Source organism: Nannospalax galili, unplaced genomic scaffold, assembly GCF_000622305.1.
Source record: "Nannospalax galili isolate Female #2095 unplaced genomic scaffold, S.galili_v1.0 scaffold178, whole genome shotgun sequence".
In the NCBI taxonomy this organism is placed as follows: Eukaryota; Metazoa; Chordata; class Mammalia; order Rodentia; family Spalacidae; genus Nannospalax; species Nannospalax galili.
Genome location: NW_008341757.1, coordinates 637,197 through 657,479, shown reverse-complemented (window position 1 = coordinate 657,479; position 20,283 = coordinate 637,197). Strand labels below are relative to the sequence as shown.

At 39.9% G+C, this 20,283-nt stretch overlaps 1 protein-coding gene across 1 annotated transcript in view; it reads left to right on the top strand.

Annotated features, from left to right (window-relative positions):
- Positions 1 to 20,283, top strand: part of Tmem26 (transmembrane protein 26) — a 51,554-nt gene that overhangs the window by 21,466 nt on the left and 9,805 nt on the right. The window contains exons 5-8 of the mRNA XM_029565532.1: positions 2,830 to 2,890; positions 3,359 to 3,486; positions 3,664 to 3,777; positions 7,951 to 8,171. Of these exons, the coding sequence (XP_029421392.1) occupies positions 2,830 to 2,890; positions 3,359 to 3,486; positions 3,664 to 3,777; positions 7,951 to 8,171 (524 nt within the window). The remainder of the gene's footprint in view (positions 1 to 2,829; positions 2,891 to 3,358; positions 3,487 to 3,663; positions 3,778 to 7,950; positions 8,172 to 20,283) is intronic.

Genomic DNA, 20,283 nt, shown 5'->3' with positions numbered 1-20,283 from the left:
TGGCACACATCTTTAATCCCAGCACTTGGGAGGCAGAGGCAGGTGGATCTCTGTGAGTTCAAGGCCACCCTAGTCTACATAGTGAGTTCCAGGACAGCTGGGGCTACAGGGAGACCCTGCCCCCAAAAAAGAAAAAAAAATAAAAAATACAGACTAAGCAGATTCCAGGAGATTCACTTCAGGGGTACCCTGGGCCATTTTAGTAAAATAGGAAGCTAGGGGCTGGAGGGATATCAGTGGTTAAGAGGACTTGCTGCTCTTACAGAGGACTGGAGTTCAGATCCCAGCACCAACATCAGGGATCTCAGAAACCACCTGTAACTCCAGATCTAGGAGACCTGATGCCCTCTTCGGCTCTCAGTGGGTGCCTGCACACACATGCACACACACACACACACACACACACACACACACACACACAAAGAGATACACATTAGATGAGAGAGACAGAGATTGAAAGACACACACAGAGATACACATATACAAATAAATTAAAAACAAAAAACCAGGACTAGTATTCTGGAGCCTTGATATTAAAATTAAAGGAGTTGTATTGCAGGACTGTTCATGGGGAAAGTCAGGCTTATATGTGTTCACACCAAAAGGAAACTCTGCCTACCAATCCAAGTCCCTACTACACAGAGGCCACATTATGCCTGGTTTGTTGCTGTTGTTTTGCTTTGTTATCCTTCAGTCAGGGTCTTGCTGCTATCATAGCTCTGCCTAGCCCGGTCCTTGCTATGGAGCCTAGAATGGCCGTGAACTTGCAACAACCCTCTTGGCTCAGTCTTCTGAGTGCTAGAATCACAGACATTCCCCTTGCTTATGTAGAGGTTTACAGACTGAGTTGCTTCCTCCATGGACAAGTCTGGCTGGGGTTCAGGGCTGAATCCTGCCACTTGTTTAGTTAATGCTCCTGTAGTCCCCTGGGAGGCCAGATGGGAAAGCCCATAAGACCCCAACCTGACTTCACCACACAGGAAACAGGGCTGTGTTGCAGACAAGCTGGGGTTAATATGAGATACTTCGGTCCTTCATTCATTAAAGTGCCTTAGGATAGAAACTGACCCTGTATAGATTTCTTGGCTGCAATTGTTATTTTATATCAAGGTTGAGTCTCCCATTTATATATAAACTTACCTGAAAATACTTCTTCCAAATTTTAGACATACAGAGTGGAATTTAGCTTTGTGGGTTCCTTTTGAAGAAATCCTGAGAAAATGCCAATCATGTAACCATGAAAATAAATGGTTTTCTTCCTCAAACTCTTGCTAAGAAGAAACGTTAAAGTCATAAGTGACCTCTATGTTTACAGCAGAAACTAAACCAACGTGTAGATTGGCTGATTCGTATTACCATGGCTTTTCTAAAAAGACATAAGGAGTTTGGGGACTATTTCAATCTCCTTTCAGGGATATGAAAATAAGCTCTGGTGATTTGAATCAATTTTCCCTACATATCCCACTCTAGGACATGGTGGTCATCTACAATAACAATTCATCTCCCCTGAAGATTTTTATATTATAAATGTATTGCACAGTTAATTGATATACAGGTCAAATCCCATTACAACAAATAGCATGCAGCCAAAAGCTCTCTTTCTAATAAAAAATGATTTTTGAGCCCCGGGCAATACTTCTCTAATTTTCATACTACAAAAGAAATTGAACCTTTAGTAGTAATGGATTTGACACTGAGAATTAAAATGAATGCCCAGAGATTGAAACAGGCAGGGAAAACAGAGATGCAGGCAGAAGTGAGAGAGACAAAAATGTTGGAATTACGTTTAAGGAAATAACGGGTGGCATAGAAATTGCCCTGACGCACTCATCGCTGTGATAATCACTGTTGTTTTTATAGAACCCTCTGCTCCAGAGAATTTTCAGATACATTTCCTCAGTTATAGACTCGGTGACCCTGTAAGTTCAGCATGGTACTCACATTGCTGTGTCATAAAAGAGAAATCTGAGACTCAGGAAGGTTAAGTCAGCAGAACTCTGTCTAACATTTCAGAGGCACTCAGGTCGAAATCGTCTTTAAGTTTTTAAAAATATTTTTATTGATTATTTTGATGTGTATGTGTGTATTGCCTGCATGTAGGTTAAGTGCACCCATGTGGTGCAAGGCCCTCGGAGGTCAGAAGAGGCTGTCAGATCCCCTAGGACTGAAGTTACAGACAGTTGTTAGCTGCCGTGTGGGTGCTGGGATTCGAACCCAGGTCTTCTGCAAGAACAACCAGTGTTTCTTGACCGCTGAGCCATCTCTCCAGCCCCTAATCTTTAAGTTGTTTTTTATGATGGAAAAGAGTCACTTAATTTTCCTTCATGGAGTTGGAGAGATGGATTACTGGTTAAGAGTGCCAGATGCTCCTCCACAGGACCCAAGGACACACACACATACACACATGCACACAAATTCATATGTGCACACACGTGCACACACAAAAATGTACTGCACGTACACCACACATACACACGTATGCACACATGCACACATTCACATGCGCACCCATGTATACATGCATGAACACTCACACATGCACTGCACATACATACACAGTACACAAATTCATATGTGCACACACACATGTACATACATGCACACATACATCTATAGATACATAGTGTGTATACAACTGGATTTTTGCTTCTAATTGTTCATGTTATATCACTCATGACACTAGCTATCTAAGTGAAAGGCAGGAAACAACAGCTTTTGGTGACATTACTGTCTGTGTGTCACGTGGATAGAATAAATGACGTGGTATCAAGATTAAGAAAAAATAGCTCTCGTAGTTTTAGCTTTTTCTCAGTAATTTCTGTCTAAAAGCAAATAAGTAATCTGGAGTACGGTGGTGCCAGTGGTGTCGGTGGTAATGGTGGTGACAACAGTGAGCATGTTACGTGTGTTGTATGTACATACATTTAAAAACATGTTAGCACTGTGGATGTTTTAAAAGTCAGCTTTTTAGAAGCCAGTTTGTAAAATGTGCTGGTGGCAGCTGCACTGCTAAGTGTCACGTTTTCCTTTCTTAGAAGCCTTCCCATCGCTTACTCTGTCGTATAAGCCTTCCCATCGCTTACTCTGCCTCCGTTTCCCAACATCTGGTTACATAAAAATCATACTCAGTTCACTTGCAGAAGCTCACTTCCAAAGGAAGAAAATTTGTTCTTTTAGGTAGGTTGTCAAGTTTCCCAGAAGCCTGACTCAGCTTGAGAAACGACACTGAACATGTTTGTAGTTTGCCCCAATGCTTGACTGGAGACGTAGAAAATAATTGCCTTATTTATTTAAGTGGAATAATATTTTACATAGAAAGGTGCCTGCGTAAGAATTAAAGTCATACATGTTCTCATAGTTTTTATCGCAATTGTTCAAGTGAAGGTTCAAGAGAGGAATCTCAGTTTCCAAGCCCTGGGCTTTGCATCTGTGCATGATGCCTTAGCCTTTGCATCCTCTGGGGCCTATGGAACAGGAGACAGCACAGTTAGTGCTCCTCTCAGACTTGACAAGTGGCCTTCCAGCTCATATTCTGGTCATTGGTATTGTTTATGCAGCTCACGTAAACTTCACGTATCTTCGAAATCTCTTGCACGGGTTAGAGCCGCTGTACCACTACTTTGCTGTGATTTCTCTCTGAATGCTGTCGATCCCAATTCTTAGTATTGCAGTGCTCAGCCTGAGAGAACGGCACAGAACTTCAGCAGAAGAGGAGATGTTAATCAAACCCTGATGTCCCACGGACACACCAGTGGAGTGGAGGACTTCATCGAGCTGGTGAGAGCGTTTTCCATCATTTAGGAAAGGATTTAGCCAACAGTGGATGTCATGAGGGGAACGCGGCTTATTCTTTCTTCAAGAAACTTGCCAAATGTTTAGCTCAGGATTTCATGAAGTAGTCATATTCCTATGTCATTATACACATATCACTTGTAATATATATGTATTTATATATAATATTCCTTAATAAATATATGGAACTATAGTACCAGGAACACACCTCAGACAGTATGTTTATACATAAGCTGAAACATAATACTCCAGTTATGCTATTCATAAATATATGTGTTCTAATTATGTGTTTGTATTCAAACATATAAAATATATAAAGAGTAGCTGGAGAGATGGCTCAGCAACTAAGAACACCTGCCGCTCTTGCCAAGGACCAGTGTTTGGTCGCCAGAACCCATTTTGGGAGACTATCAACCACCTGTAACTCCAGTTCCAAGCACTATCTTCCTACCTCCGGAGGTACCCACATAGACATGGCATACACTCACCCAGACACACAAACATACACAGAAATAAAAACAAATCTTTTTAAAAGTACAAATACATCTTCCTTTATTTAGATCAATTTTAGAGTCTCAGCAAAATTCAGAGGAGAAAAAGGGAGATGACCCATGCACCTCTAGGCCTCTTGTATCTACAGGTTTGCCTCTCCTCACACCTTCCATCATAGTGATATATCTATATAGACAGATAGATATAAATCCAACACATACACATATCTGTATATATGTATATGTATGTATGCATGTGTATACATATATTCGGAACAGGGTAATTTGTAGCCCAGGCTGGCCTAGAACTCAGTACATAGCTGAGGATGACCTGGTGCTTTTAATCCTCCTGCTTGTACCTCCCAAGCACTGAGATTACAGATGAAGTGCTGTACCCAGTTATGTGGTACTAAGGATCAAACCCAGGGTCAGTTATACTAGGCAGGTACTCTACAAACTTAATTACATCACCAGCCCTATTACATGTTTAACACCTTCCATGAATGAGTCCTTGTCATTAAATATCTGTAGTTTAAAGTTCATTTTTAGTATTGTACGTTCTGTGGGCTTGGACACCTGTATAATAACACACATCCATCATTTAATAACATAGAGAAGTGAAAACCTACCCATTACTACCCTGTCTCAGCCCTAGCCAATCACCTTTGACAAAACTCTTTCCCTCTCTTCCTCTCTCCATCTCCCTTATTTTTTAAAACCAGCTAGGCATTATTTATCTCTCCTCTCTCTCTCTCTCTCTCTCTCTCTCTCTCTCTCTCTCTCTCTCTCTCATTGTTGATGCTGTCGATCCAGCCCATGGTCCTTCTCATGCTAAGCACACCCTCTTCCACTGAGCGGCATCTTCCAAACATAGACGCAATCTTAATCACGTTGTCTTCTGGGTTGGATTTTATGGCTCTTTATGTTTGGATTATAATCCTTTAGCAAGCAGAAGTGTCTTTTGAAAATATTTTCTCTCAGTACCTGTGGCTTGTCCTTTTCTACTCTTGTCTTTTAAAAGCAGGGAATTTTAGTTTTACTTCAGTTCAGCTGATTAATTCTTTCTTTCTCAAATCTTTCCTTTGGTTTTGTGTCTAAAATCATTGAAATACGTAAAATCATGTTGGTTTTCTCGAATGCTGTTCTCTAAGAGTTTTATAGTTTGCATTTATGTTTCTGGGCTGTCTGTTCTGTTCTGTTCTGTTCTGTTCTGTTGACCTAGTTATCCATCTTTTTAATCCAAAGCCGGCTGTCACTGTAACTGCAGCACTACAGTAAATCTCAAAACTCGGGTAATAGCGGACTCAAGTTCTGTTCTTTAAGACTGTGTGAGCTATTTCGTATCTTTTGCCTTTTCATATAAACTTTAGACTCAGTTTTTCAACATCCACAAAATAACTTGACAAGATATGAGTTGAGTTGTCACCGAATCTATAGCTGTTGGAGATAACTGACATCTTGACAATACTGAGTCTTCCCATCCGTGAACACGGAGTATCTCTTCATTTAGGCCATTTTTGATCTCCTTCTTCAAGAACTGTGGATATAGCTCAGTGAGATAGCAGGCGTCTAAGATAGGCAAGGTTCTGTGTTAGTCCTAGTGTCCCCCATAGAAAGAGTGACTTCATTCCTCAGCGTTTTGTAGTTTTTTCATATATATTTGCGTCTATAGGTATAAATATATATGACACATACATGTAATAAAGCCGACATGCTTCATTAGATGCATTATCACATTTTTCAGGGTGCTAATGTAAATGATATTAGAATTTCAATTTCAAATTCCATTTCTTTACTTATATAAAAAAGATTGACTATTGAACATCCCCCTTCACTCTATAATTTGCTAATTACTTTCAGGAAAGAACTCTTTCATTTTTCCTTTCTTCAGTTTTATTTTTAAGATGGCATCTTCCTGTAGCCACAGCTGGCCTGGAAATTGCTACATAAACCAGGCTGGCCCCTATCTCACAGAGATTCATCTCCCCCTGCCTCCCAAGTGCTTGGATTAAAGGCATGCACCACCATGCCTGGCTCTCATTTTTCTTTTTAAAAAATCAATTCTTTAGGATTGTCTACATAGACAATTACATTTCCTACGAACAAAGAAGGTTTTATTTCTTCCTTTCCAAAAGGAAACATTTGTTTCCTTTTCTTTTTTGATTAAAGTACCTAGTAATGAATATATGTATATAATATATAACTAATAAAAGAGAAACGGATATTATTCAAAATAGAATAACTTTCTTCACACAAATATGATATTTGGTAAATTTATTATAACATTTTAAAATATTATATAGGCGAGACTAGAGGCAAAAATCTTTTTAAAATATTTTATTTACTTTTATTATATGTGTGTGGGTGCATTGCCTGCATGTACGTAAGTGTATTCATGTCATGCAATGTCTGCAGAGGTCAGAAGAGAGTGCCACCATGTGGGTTCTGGTAATCCAACCTGAGTCCTCTGCAAGAGTAGCCAGTACTCTTAACCACTGAGCTGTCTTTCAAGCCCCTAAGGCAAAAATATTTACCGCTAAAAAATATTTTCAAAAATAAGATACACTCTTGAGTCCCTGAGGTAAAATAAATTATCCCTGTGTAACTCAAATTCAAGTTTCCCTTACCCATATCACTGGACACATCATCACATCATTATGCTATTCATCTAACAGCTAAAAGTGTTAATATTTATCCCAATAATTCTCTTCCTATGTGAGTTAAGTGAATTCTATGTGAAACTCACAGAAGAAACATAAGTGCAATGAAAAGTTCTAGATCTTCCTGCCTAGCTTCAGTCAGGTCCTCTTCCCCTTGGTCGCTTCCCTCCCTACTACCTGTATATTTGATATCAACAACTGATCGAGAGTGGATCAAGTTTTCACAAACATAGCTATGCTACTTGTGTAGATGACTTGGAGTTATTTGAGTCACTTGTGACCTAAGACCTTGTATCTTTACATATCTTAGTCTACACCAACGGTAATAGAACTTGAAATTTACTTAGAAGGAAAATAGGAAAGCGGTTTCATCCAGAATCTATTAGTAGAATCTAAATTTTTCTCAGAGACTAAAAGCAGGCTAAATTTTTCTTGCTAGATTATGGATTATTGAATAATGTGCTAAATATTCAGAGTAAAGATAGGAAATATTACAATTATTTCTTCCATTAAGTAAATGGATAAACATTAGCATTTTTCTGGTTAGATTTAAGGTAGTAATAAACAAAAGGATGACTGTATCATACTAAAAGTTCCAGAGTTAATAAATTATGTTTAAAATTCTGTAAACGGAAAGCAGTATTTTGTGATTTTAATATGGAACTTACCAAATTTTGCTACATGTTACACTTTATTATAGAGTGTAATAATATCGGTAGTGATCTTTAAGACATATTAAATCAGTTCTTTAAATGTCATGTGGTGTAACCTTACTAACAGTGTAAGTTTTAAATTATTCACAAGCTAAGTAAGTCCTCCCTTAGGGAACCCCATTAGATTATTTTAGAGGGTTCAGCTAAAAGGAGATTTATTTTCCTTAGTAAAGGAAGACTAGATCCTGAATGATGTCCACAAAAGCAGACTCATGGTTGAAAGCCAGGGTGAAGAAGGTCCCTTCCGCACACTGGTGATTCATAATCCTGTCTTTGTGGTATTTCTGTTAACAGGCCAGAGGTTTTGTAAATGACTTATCCATGGTATGTGAACCAGTTTGGACTTTAGGACTCCATCAAACACTACTGTTAATACTAATCATTGGAAGATGGCTTCTGCCGATTGGAGGCACCATCACCAGAGACCAACTCTCAGAACTTCTTCTAACCTTTGTGGGGACAGCTGCTGATATACTGGAATTCACCACCGAGACTCTGAAGGAAAATAATGTCAGGTAAGGTCTAGCATCCCGGGTCACGGCCACACATCTGACTCTTAGCTTTTTTATTTGTATTTTGCATGAATAAGGATTTTTAAAATATCCTTATGTCAAGGCTAGGGAGATGGCTCAAATGATAACTGTTTACCATTAAGCATGACGATCTGACTTTGGATCCCCAGCACCCATGTAAAGGCCAGGCATGCGGGGGGCAGCTTAAGAGCACTGGCTGCTCTTGTAGAAGACCCCAATTTGGTTCTCAGCACCCACATGGTGGTTCACAACCATCCATAAGTCCAGTTCCAGGAGATCCAACTCGCTCTTCTGGTCTCTGTGGGCATTGCATAAATGGGGTATAATTACATACATGTAGACAAAATACTTGTAAAATAAAAATAAATTTTTAAAAAGCTAGGTATGGTATCATGTGGTGTGCCTATGATTTTAGCACTAGAGAAATGGAGGCAGGAAATGTCCGGGGCTCACTAGTCAGCCATTCTTGCCAACTCAGTGAGCTCTCGGATCAGAGAGATTCTGTCTCAAAAAATATGATGGGGACTGAAAGATGAAGACACCCAGTGTCAACTTCTGGCCTCTGTGTACACTTGCACTCATGTACACACACACCAGCACACACATATGCACACACAAGAACATGTACTCACACTCATACCACATGCACAAAGATTTTAAAATGTCTTCATGTGCAATGTTAGGATCATATAGTTTACTGCTATTTAGATATCCTAAAAACCAATTGTGAAAAGGAAAATTCATGAAGGAAGCTTCTGCCCCAGAAAGAGAGAGACAGATAATACCCAGCCTGGGTAAGAGCGGAAGACCTCCATGTATCCGCACCACAGGTCAGGTAGGGCCAGGGTGGGGCCATAGTGACTGTGGGTACCTGAAAATCCCCTGGTGTAGGATGGCCACCTCTGTTTCCTCTCTCACATCCTCAACTGTCTAGTGCACAGCCAAGCATAACATTTTCTTGTAGAGGACAACATAGCTCTGATTTCAAGAGACATGGAGAAATTGTTCCCCTCTCCAGTTGAAGAATTTACATTTCCTGATGTGAATAGAGAATGGGCTAGATGAAATTTTATTGTACTAAATTTTATTTTTAGTCAGTTTTGTTCAAAGCACCCAAAGGCTTTCTGGTATAGATACCTATAAATTAAAACTTATTGAGTTGGTACTTTTATTTTTTGCCACAAGCAAATAAACTCAGAATCCATGATCACATCTGTTTATGGAACTACTTTCTTCCCATTAGGGATTTAAATCTCAGTGCCTGAATGTACTTTAAGCTTGGGTTGTTTTGCACTGTGCTATAAAAATAAATTGGAACGAGGCTGGCTTTTAATGCCCCAGTTTGCTTTATGCCGCGCTTCTCCCAAAAACAAAACACAAAGCAGAGAAAAACGTACTAACTTATTGAATAAACTTAATTTCTCAGTCATAGTTCAAATTGTATTTATAATCCTGGGATATCGTTACAAGATCACTCCTTAATTTGTACATACTAATTTTTCTTTTAGCTCATTAAGCTGACATATTATTTTTTAAAAGAATCCAATGTGAATTGAACCACTGTACTCAGTGTTTATTTTAGTTGTATAGTTCAAAGCCTTACAGTTGGTTAATGCTTTTCTTTGTATGATGCTTTCAAATACTTTAAAGATAATTATAATACAATGTAATTACTAGAAAAACGTGGCTAAATCATGACAGAGCAGATAAAATAATAAATGTAGATGTAGCAGAGACTTGACAGTATAAAGATAACACATTTCTCCTATCCAAAAGTAAATACATGCATGATAAATAGCCAGAGAGCAGGGAGTACGGGAGAGGAAAGGGTGTTTAGGAGGATGTGTTTTATGGGATTCGTCATAAAAAAGAGAAAAATGCCAAGCTCAGTTACCTTGACAGGCTCTATGAGTCCCATCCAGAACTACCATCAATGGGCAATTTATAGCTCCATTTGCCAATAAATGGTGATTACTAAATAAGTTTATTTAACTACTCAGCCCATAAAACAGTGCCCTTGGAAATCACTAGGAATTTTTAATTTGCTTGGTACTGATTTGTTATATAATATGTGCCAGACACTGAGCTAGGCAGAGCTGGGGAAGCAAATTATAAGCAAGTTATGAGCCAAGGAGCACACAGTTCAGCACAAACAGGATGCTTAATGGGACTGAGTCAATTACAGTTTGACCTTCTATCTGTAGGATCCTCATTCATGAATATAAGATATTCTAGACAATGATCCTCTACTGGAAGATGTGTGTAGATTACAGGTAAAAGCTACACCATGCTATGTAAGAACTTGGGTATCTACGGACTTTGGTATCAGTGGAATGTTCCTAGAATCAGTACCACAGTTACAGAATAGGATGTTTACTATAGATTCATTTTTATTTATTTATTTTTATTTTATGTCTATGAGTGTTTTGCCTACATGTTAAGTGTACTCATGTTGTGCAGTGCTCACAGAGGCCAGAAGAGGGCACCAGATCCCTGAAACTGTAGTTAGGGATGGTCATTAGCTACCATGTGGGTGCTCAGAATCAAACCCAGGCCCTCTGGGAGAGCAGCCGGTGAGCCATCCTTCCAGTCCCTATAGATTCATTTTAAGAGACTGTTTTCTGAATTGAAGAGTCTGTTTGTTTAACTCCTCCTAAAGTGAAAAGAAGCCATTACAGTGTACGAAGCATATTAACAGTAAGGCTCTGAGTTCTGATAGTCTGCACTCAAATAAATTACCTCAAATTTTCTCTACAGAAAAGAATGTTTTCTGTTTTGTAATACCCCTAGATTATGCCAGTGGCCTTTCTAATCTCTAGTCTGCTCCCATGTATCTCCATAGTGCAAATGCCCCCCACCCCCAAGGTCAAGTTCCAGAAACTATCCAGTTTTCCCCTCTCCCCAAAGCCTGATTTTATGTCTTAGATCTTATCTATTTCGTAAGAAATGATATTGCAAATGTCTATCCTGTGTGTGCCTGTGTCGTCCAGTCCAGAGGTTGACATCAGATGTCCTCCTTAGTCACTCTCTACCATAATTTTTGAAACAGTCTCTCACTGATCCTGAAGCTCACTGATTAAAGTAGACTACAGGGCCAGCAAGCCTCAGGCATCCTCCTGCCTCCTCCCGCAGCACCGGGTTGCGGAGGAAGCTGAGCTCAGCTTTTACATCAGTGCTGGAGCTCTAAGGTCAGGTTTTCGTGCTTGCAAACACTTCAGTGCCTGAGCCTTCTCCCCAGACCCAACTGGTTATCTTTACAAAGACCCCAGTCCTTTCCCATAGAGACAACGCTTTCTTCTTTTGAGCTGAGAAGGAAAATTGTGAATTAATTTAAGTAAAAGAAACATCATCAAAGAAATTGCTTCATGGGGGTCTGATCACCATTGCTTACTGTTAGAGCACGCCGTTTTCTCTTGTATCTTATGTTTGGGGCTGACATACTTAAGGGAAAATCTGTGCTGATGTCTCTATCACAGTGATGTCCGATCCTCTTAGAGTCTGGCTAATGCATTGAATTCCATTTTTGATGAAGCATCTGTTCAAACTTTGTCCATTTATGTTGTGTTACCATATTAATAAGTCCTAAAAGTTCATTATTGTATCTAGATACAGGTCTGTTGTTAGGTATATAAATGTAAACATTGCCTTTCTGTATGCAATTTGTTCTAATATGCAGTCTTTTGAACAACACAGTTTAAATATTTACATAATCCAAACATACAGCTTTTGCTCTTATGAATCATGTCACTTGAGAGAATAAATGAGAAAATCCAAAGGTGGAACCATCTTCTTATTTTCCTATGGAACTTTTTACTTCTACATTTTCCCATTACCCATTTGATTTAATTTTTAATGTACTGTTTGGAGTAAGTTTCAAAATTCCTTATTTATTTCTGGATTGGCCCAGATATCTGTTGTATTGTACGAGCTTGTACTAATTGTCTCAAGAAATATTTACTGGAAATATTCTTCCTGTGTTCAGTGGCCCTGGCATCTTTATCAAAAATCAGCTGACCACAGATGCAAGTCAATGCAGTGGAGCTGTGTTCCACTAGGGTTCGTGTTCACCGTTGTAGGCACGTCACACCATCATTACCATAGCTTACTTTCGATATGGGGCACTGTAAACCCTCCGTTATTGTGTCTAGATACAGGTCTGTCGTTAGTTATATAAATGTAAACACTGTCTTTCTATATGTTTTCTAAAATTTGCTTCTGCTAATCTAGGGCCTTTGTATTTCCATGTAATTGCTGTGAGTCTCTTGCCAAGTTCTATCCAAAATGGGGAAAACTTTGTGGTCTTAATAGAAATAGAGGTGAATTTAAGGGTCCGTTTGGGAATTCTTGACCTCTTGATATTATGAAGCTAATCTGTGAATGTAAAAACATCTCATTTAAATGTTCTTTGTCTTAGCAATGATTTTCAGTTTTCCATCAAATCTTTCTTTGCTTTTCTAAGTGGTCTTCCTGAATCTTTTATTATCTGTACTGCTCTTACTAATTTCATTTTCACCTTTTAATTCCTTTAATAGAAACACAATCTACCTCCATGATGACTTTATAACCAGCAATGATGGGAAACTTGGCCACTTCTTTGATCTCTGCTTTTCCTACATGGATGATCATGCTATTTCTGAAGACAGTTTTGGTGTTTCCTTGCCTATGTGCCTTTACTTTCTTTTTCTTAGCATATTGCGCTGGCTAGCACCTTTTCCCAGTGTTGGATAGAGCAGTCTTAGACTGAACATTCATCTCGAGAGATAAGCACTCTATTTTTATCTCTTAAGAATTGTTGACATTACCTTTTACAAGATGTTCTTTATGAACTTAAGGAAATTTCATTTCCAGATTATTGAAAATGTTTCATATGGGTATGAAATTTTGTCATACCTTCTGTTTTACTGAGATGATTGCATGTTAACTGTCCTTTATTGTATAAGAAATGTTATTATATTAATTGATTTTCAGATGTTAAGCCATCTTTGATAGCCAGACAAATTGAACTTGGCTATGCTTGGTTAAAATGCCTTTTCACATGTTTCTATTTGCTAGTGTTATGTGTTTATCATTTCTTCTGTCTTTGTATGTGAGGCATATTGGTCTGCAGTATTATTTCAAATGGGAAATAATACTTATTCTGCCTTTTGTATTAGGGTAAACCTGTGTTTAAGCTATAGCTTAGGAAGCATTCCCTACGTATGTTTGTTTTTTGAAAATAATTTGTGCCTAAGTGATGCTGTTTTCTTAAAAATTATGTGGAATTCTCCAAGGAAGCAATCTGGTCCCAGGCTCTATTTTATTGAGATGTTGCCAGATTGAGTTACATCAGGTAAGGAATTCACATGTGCACGACTGAAATCCAAGGTCCTAAATGGGCTGATCAGGCCCTAGTTAACCGCACCCGTGGCTGTCCCGATTTCTCAGGTGCTCAGCTGTATTCATTGTGAGATAAAAAAATATCCTAAGTCTTACACCAAAATGTAGGCTCTGGGTCAGCAGTAGGATTTTCACTTTTTCTTTAAATAATTGGGGGAGGGGAAATCAAGCTTGGAACATTTTAACACTTCTTTTGGCAAGACAGCAATCCAAGTCTAAAGCACAAGCATATGTCCAAATGTAAAGGCACTGAAGAATAAGCCATAATGGGGGAGCACCAAACACAAGATACAGTATGTCTAAACATCTTCAAACTACAACTCCAGGATAAAAGCTGAAAAACTATGCTCAGTATTAGCAAAGGATTAAGTGCATCGTGTCCTGTTTCCTCCCAAATAAAATCATAGTTTACTATTTAATTACACCTCAAAGCTTTTCTCTCAGTACAAAGCAACCACCACATACACATAAAATACTTATTTGCAAATGTAATAATTTCCCTGGATCATCCAACATGCAATACACATGACTCCAAAGACTACAATTTGGGGCAAGTGTACAGGAAAACCACAGTTCCAACGTTTCAAAACTTGTTCTTAAAATTATAGGACACTCAGGTCATTTTTACTTCTCAAGAAGATGCCACACTGTCATTTCATCAGTCTACATTAGCACAACAATTACCAGTTGCCAATTTGAAGGGACTGAAGATAAAAGTATTATATTTCTTAATGGCTGAATAAGGTCATTACAACTGTTTGCGTTTACATTCTACTGAAAAGCCCTGTGTAGTTTCAGCACCTAACAATCTAGCATGCTCCAAAGACCATATCTAGTTTAAATGATGTTGCAGCACCCTAAAAAGTAGCCAATTACTTCAGCATAAGCCATCAGAGCCCAAAATCTGAAGAATGACCCAAATCAAATCTTTATTTTTATACCTGTATAAATGTGATCCAAATGTGTCCACCATTAGTTTTTCCAAAAGAAACATGCTATAAATAAGCAAACCTGAAGTGTTCACTGATAGGTATGGACTCCCTAGATGTCTCACTGGGCTTAATGACAGACCACTCACAGAAATAGTTTTTTAGTATCAAGTGTAGCATGATGTTAAGCCATTCTAGCTCTCGAACATACATGTTGCACTTCTGGCTGATAATGGAAAACTTTGCAGCATTACACTGCTAAGCTGGGTTGCATCCATCCTTTTACATGGTGTCAATATCAATGTCATCATCTTTGTCAGACTTCACCGTTTCAACTTTCGGTACGTGAGCAGTCTTGAATACACCACCCCAATATTCCCATGTTCATCTTCTTCTTCACCACCAGAAGATTCTTCCTGTGCTTCCTTCAACCATTTCATAGATGGTTTGGATTTGATGCAAATCTCTTTGGCAAGGTCTTCTGAGATATATTTCTTAGAGGCCTTTTCTGACCACCTGATGAGGACCTCCTCTAAAAGGTCTGAATCTTGCATCTCCTTGAATATATGCGGCGTCTTAGAGATAGGCCGAGCTTGACGCATTGCCTCCCTGCACTCTAAACTACGAAGAAGGGACCGCTGAGTTTTTTGTTGTTGTGACAAAGTCTTGGGAAATCCTACCTGTATTTCTAATTTTTTCTTTTATTTTCACATTAAAGAGAACTTTAGTCAGAACAACGGGGCGATGGCAGCATACTTTTCCTTCGTTTCTGAACATATCTATAATGGCTGGTTTGATGAGTGCTTTTCCTAAACTCTTCACCCTCAGCCCCGGGCAGCCTCCTCATTTCTGATTTTAGCACATTATACACTTTGTTGTTAACTTGACATTTTCTAGACATTGTCATCACTATCATAGGGATTTTTGAAAAGATGTATTTATTTCATGTGTAGGAATGTTTGCCTCCATGTATGTGTGTGTACCACATGCATTCAGTGCTCACAGAAGCCAGAAGAGGGTGTCAGATCCCTTGGAACTGCTGTGCAGATGATGACTACCTTCTATGTGGGTTCTGGGAACAGAACCTGGGTCCTCTGCAAAAGCAGTCAGTGTTTTTTTTTTTAATGTTTATAATGAAATGGTTCAATCATAGTCATTCAGTACATTAAATATAAAGTAAACAACAATTGGCAAAGTAATATCAGGACTTCAATGGTTTCTTTCATTGATTATGTTAAATTCATTAAAAAGCAATTAAACATTTTAAAAATTTCATCATGTCTTTATTTTTTTAATTTTTACTGAATTTTTTGTGATTTAATAATATAATTTGATAGTGTTTAGATCCCCTCCCCTATCCCTACCTCCCCATAATGTCCCCTGCCCAATTTAGTGTGCTACCCTATAGATACAGTCTGACCTATACAGTCTGATTTGTATCCCCCCATGTCCCTCAGTGTGGGTCCATCCTTTGGAGCCTGGTTAAGCTACCAAGAGTGCCATCCCTGTAAGAGACTGTCTCTGTCCCTCCCAGCAGCCATCAGTGGCCAAAAGTTCCTTGTGTTGGGTTGGGATTTCTTACCCACGTCCCCATATCTGTGCTGGGATTTTGTCTGGTTTGAGCTGCATGTGTGAGCTGCCCCCATTGCTGTGAGATCATGAGTGACTGACCAGCTGTGTGGAAAACTGCTTCATTATGGTCACCCACCCACTCTGGATCTTCCTTGACAGCCTTTCCACCTCCTCTTCCATAATGATCCCTGAACCTGGCACTATACTTTTGTTATATAACTGAAGTTTCTATAACATACATGAGTACATAAGTACAACTTCATATTTTATATATACACTGTGTAATTTTCAGTGGGAGTACACTTCCCTCTGGTTTTTCACACCATCTAAGCATTATTTATTCTCTTCTTTCACTCTCCCTGTATAACCCTCCCTCCTACCTCCCCAGTTAAATTACCCCCCTTTCCCCATTTCTCTTTTGATAACACCTGCCTCCTACTTTCCCCCTCTCTGGAGCTCCTTCTTCCCCTTTACCCCATGATTCCTTTCCCTTTTCCTGGCTCCTGTGGTTACATCATATGTCTACCATTTGATGCAGTTATACCACTACTTGGCATATACCCAAAGGAACCATCCTACTCCAGAGATACTTGATGTTTGTTGCTGCTCTTTTCATAAAGTCAAGAAGTGGGAACAATCTAAATGTACCTCAACTAATGAATGGAGTTCTATTCAGTGATGAAGAAAAAATAAATCACGAAATTTGCAGGTAAATGGATGGAACAAGTGTTAGACTGTGAAGCAACAGACTCAGAAAAACAAGAAATGTGTGTTCTCTCTCATTTGTGGATCTTAGCTCCAGTCGATGTTTTAAGGCACTGCATCACCTCTCCTGGGTCACCTCTCCTGGGTCACCTCTCCTGGGTCACATCTCCTGGGTCACTCTCCTGGGTCATCTCTCCTGCGTCACCTCTCCTGGGTCACCTCTCCTGGGTCACCTCTCCTGGGTCACTCTCCTGGGCCACCTCTCCTGAATCACCTCTCCTGGGTCACCTCTCCTGCGTCACCTCTCCTGGGTCACCTCTCCTGCGTCACCTCTCCTATTCCCATTCCCTTTCCTTCCTTAATCTGAGGATTCTATGAACTTTCAGATGATAGTTATTTATGCCTAAAATGGTTTTATTTAATATTTTAAATTTCAGTTTTATTTTTTAGCTTGCCAAATAATGGTTCTTCTTAAAATGATGTAGTCTGTATTCAGTAATTTAAACAGAGATAGGATCAGACCCTTGAGCTCTTAAGGCTTGCTCTGAAGAAATATTTATGTTCGGAGTGGCACACTGCAGGTTCAGGAAAACTTCATGTATTCCTCAGCTTTTCATTCAAACAGGGCCCGCTTGGGTCTTCTCTGCACTTACTGTACTTTCTTAGTCTGTTGAACACACAGGAGAATTTATCCATCCCTTCAATAACGTCTTCATTTTCAGAAATTATCCATTACATTTAAAGTCTGCTCATCACCTACCCAGGTAGATTTGCAGCCTTAAAGCCGAAGCTGTCGGCTTTTGTTTCCAAATAAGCTTGTCACTCTACAGACCACATTTCTAAGCCTGAGATTTCACACGTATTTGTAAATGAAGTCATCCCCATCTTGCTATCACCACCAAGCTGGTAAACTCTAGTCTGCCTGATAAAGATGGCTTTAGCGTGTCCTCCATCTGCATAAAGTTTGGGAGGATTTTGTTCTACTGGTTTGTACCAGATCTTTCCCTGCTGCCATGATGAAATACCTCGACAAAAAGCAACTTTGGGAAGAAAACGGTTCCTTTCGGCTCACAGTTCCCGAGGGGAAACAGTCCATCATGGTGGAGAAGGCCTGGCTTCAGAAGGGTGATGCTGGCCTGGCTGGCCGGAAGAAGAGAGCAGAGTTGGGGTCAGGTTATAAATCTTCAAAGCACAGCCCCCATTTATACTGTCTTTGGCAAGGCTCCCCCTCCTAAAGGCTCTATATCTTATCAAATAGTACCACCAAGTGACGACCAAACACAAGAGCCTATTGGGGACACGTGTCCTGTTCAAACGACAACTCGGTTGCAGGGCCTGGACTTCCTTCATCCTCGAGCCTTTATTTTAGAAAAAATGAAATGGTTCTCTTCTGCCCTTTCGAGGTGTAACCTTCTTCAAGCGCTTGTATTTCTCAAGGGCCCGGGCAGCGCGTCTTTCAAATGCAATAAAGAATGCAGTAAGTGGAGGAAAGACGGGGGCCCCGTCTTGTAGTATCTGTGGGAACATCAAAGCCTGACTTTGATTAGATTCCAGTAAGAAAAGAGAACTCTCCACCCGTATCAATCAGCCGCCACTCTAAGATGCTTAAACCTCTCTGACTTTTATTTCAGCAGAGTCAGTTTCTCCTCCCACTGCGACAGTCTTGAATAAATTCTTTGATTAGATTCCAGTAAGAAAAGAGAACTCTCCACCCGTATCAATCAGCTGCCACTCTAAGATGCGCTTAAACCTCTCTGACTTTTATTTCAGCAGAGTAGAGTTCAGTCTCTCCTCCCACTGCGACAGTCTTGAATAAATCCTCCCTTTGCCTCTTGAAATCCATCCAGTTCAAATTTCTCTTTAACACCATCAGACTGTGGGCGGGGATATCCGTGGGTGGGAACGCTGCGACTCTCCTGCGAGATACTTACAATGTTACTGAACTTATTGTTTGTTTCCGGTTAATTTCCAGAGCCCTGAGTGGTGATCTCTGACACCGTCTAATGTTCTCCACATTTGTGAAGAGCAGAGGCGTTGCTGACCTTTTCATCTTGGTCTAGCCTTCTTCCAAGATTTTCACAAGTCAGAATTTCAACGCGTTGGGAGGAATCGTTTATCACCTTTGGGGAAGCATTGCGTACAATCTTCTTCTGAACACAGATCGTCTATTAAAAAGAAGTTCTCATGGCAATGCTGATGCTCTGGTGCAGTTGACATGCGGGCCCTTCACGGCATGTTCGCATGCTTCTCTCTCTGTCTCTCTCCAGCTTTTTTCAGTGAAGCATTTCTTCCAGAATAGGTTCAGAGACGAATCCTGGTCCCTGACCATCTCTGTCTACAAGAATGTCTGTACTTCAAAAATAATCAGTCAAGCCAACTGTCAAAGCTTGACTTCTTTTTCATTTTTACCCACTAGGTTGACTATGCCCATCCACCAAATGCTGGTAATGCTGGTTATCCAAGAGAAAAGGAATACTCACCTGAGTAACTGCACTTCTCAGGATGTCCCTTCATGAGTTAGGCCCACTGAATGCCATGCTCCATGGCTAGTATTTCTGAAGGTTGATTAAACATATGGGACAGTGGTGGATAAATTCACCCATGATCCCTTGCAATTCTTTTTAAAAATTTTATTTTTATGTTATGTGTATGAGTATATTGCCTGCATGTATACAAGTGCACCCCTGCCTTGCAAGGCCTGTAGAGGTCAGAAGACAGTGTCAGATCCCTTGGACTGGAGTTAACAGATGGTTGTTAGTTGCTATGTGGGTGCTGGGTACTGGGTCCCTCTGCAAGAGCAGCCCGTGCTCCTAACCACTGAGCCACCTCTCCAGCCCTTCCTTTGTAATTCTTGACTGCCACTTAAGCTCAGGGATTGATTGACACTCCAACATTCACCTTCCTGAGTTCACTCTGATCTAATAATGCACGATTGTCTGCTTTAGAATGTTTCTGTCATTTTGGATTACTCTACTCATGCCTTTCTCAGAACCCACACATGTCCATGTTTTTATGTGTGGACAGATAACAGACATGTATGTAAAAACTCTGCAGTCACGATTTGTGATGGTTGATCATGACCTTCAACCCGATGGGTCTTGAACTCACCTTGATGACACATCTCTGGCTGTATCTGTAAGGGTGTTACCAGGGAGCATAACTGAGGACAGGAGACTCATCCTGGGTTGCACCATTCTGTAAGACCGAGAAGAAAAGAGAAAAAGAAAACATGAGCCAACCACTAGCACTCACCCCACCCCTGTGCTTCCTGGTGGGACACAGTCCGACCCGTGGTCTTCACAGTAATGAACTGTACCCTCGCACTGTGAGCCCCAACCAACCCTTCTTTACTTCCGTAAGTTGCTTTTTTCAGGCATTTTGTCACAGAAATGAAAGAAGTAACTAATATAGAAATCATGTAGTTACAGTTGGGCATGGTTAGATGTAAGGGTTAGTTGATAATTTATCTCCATATCCTGAAAGGATGAAATTGGGGCAGAAAGAATTTGAGA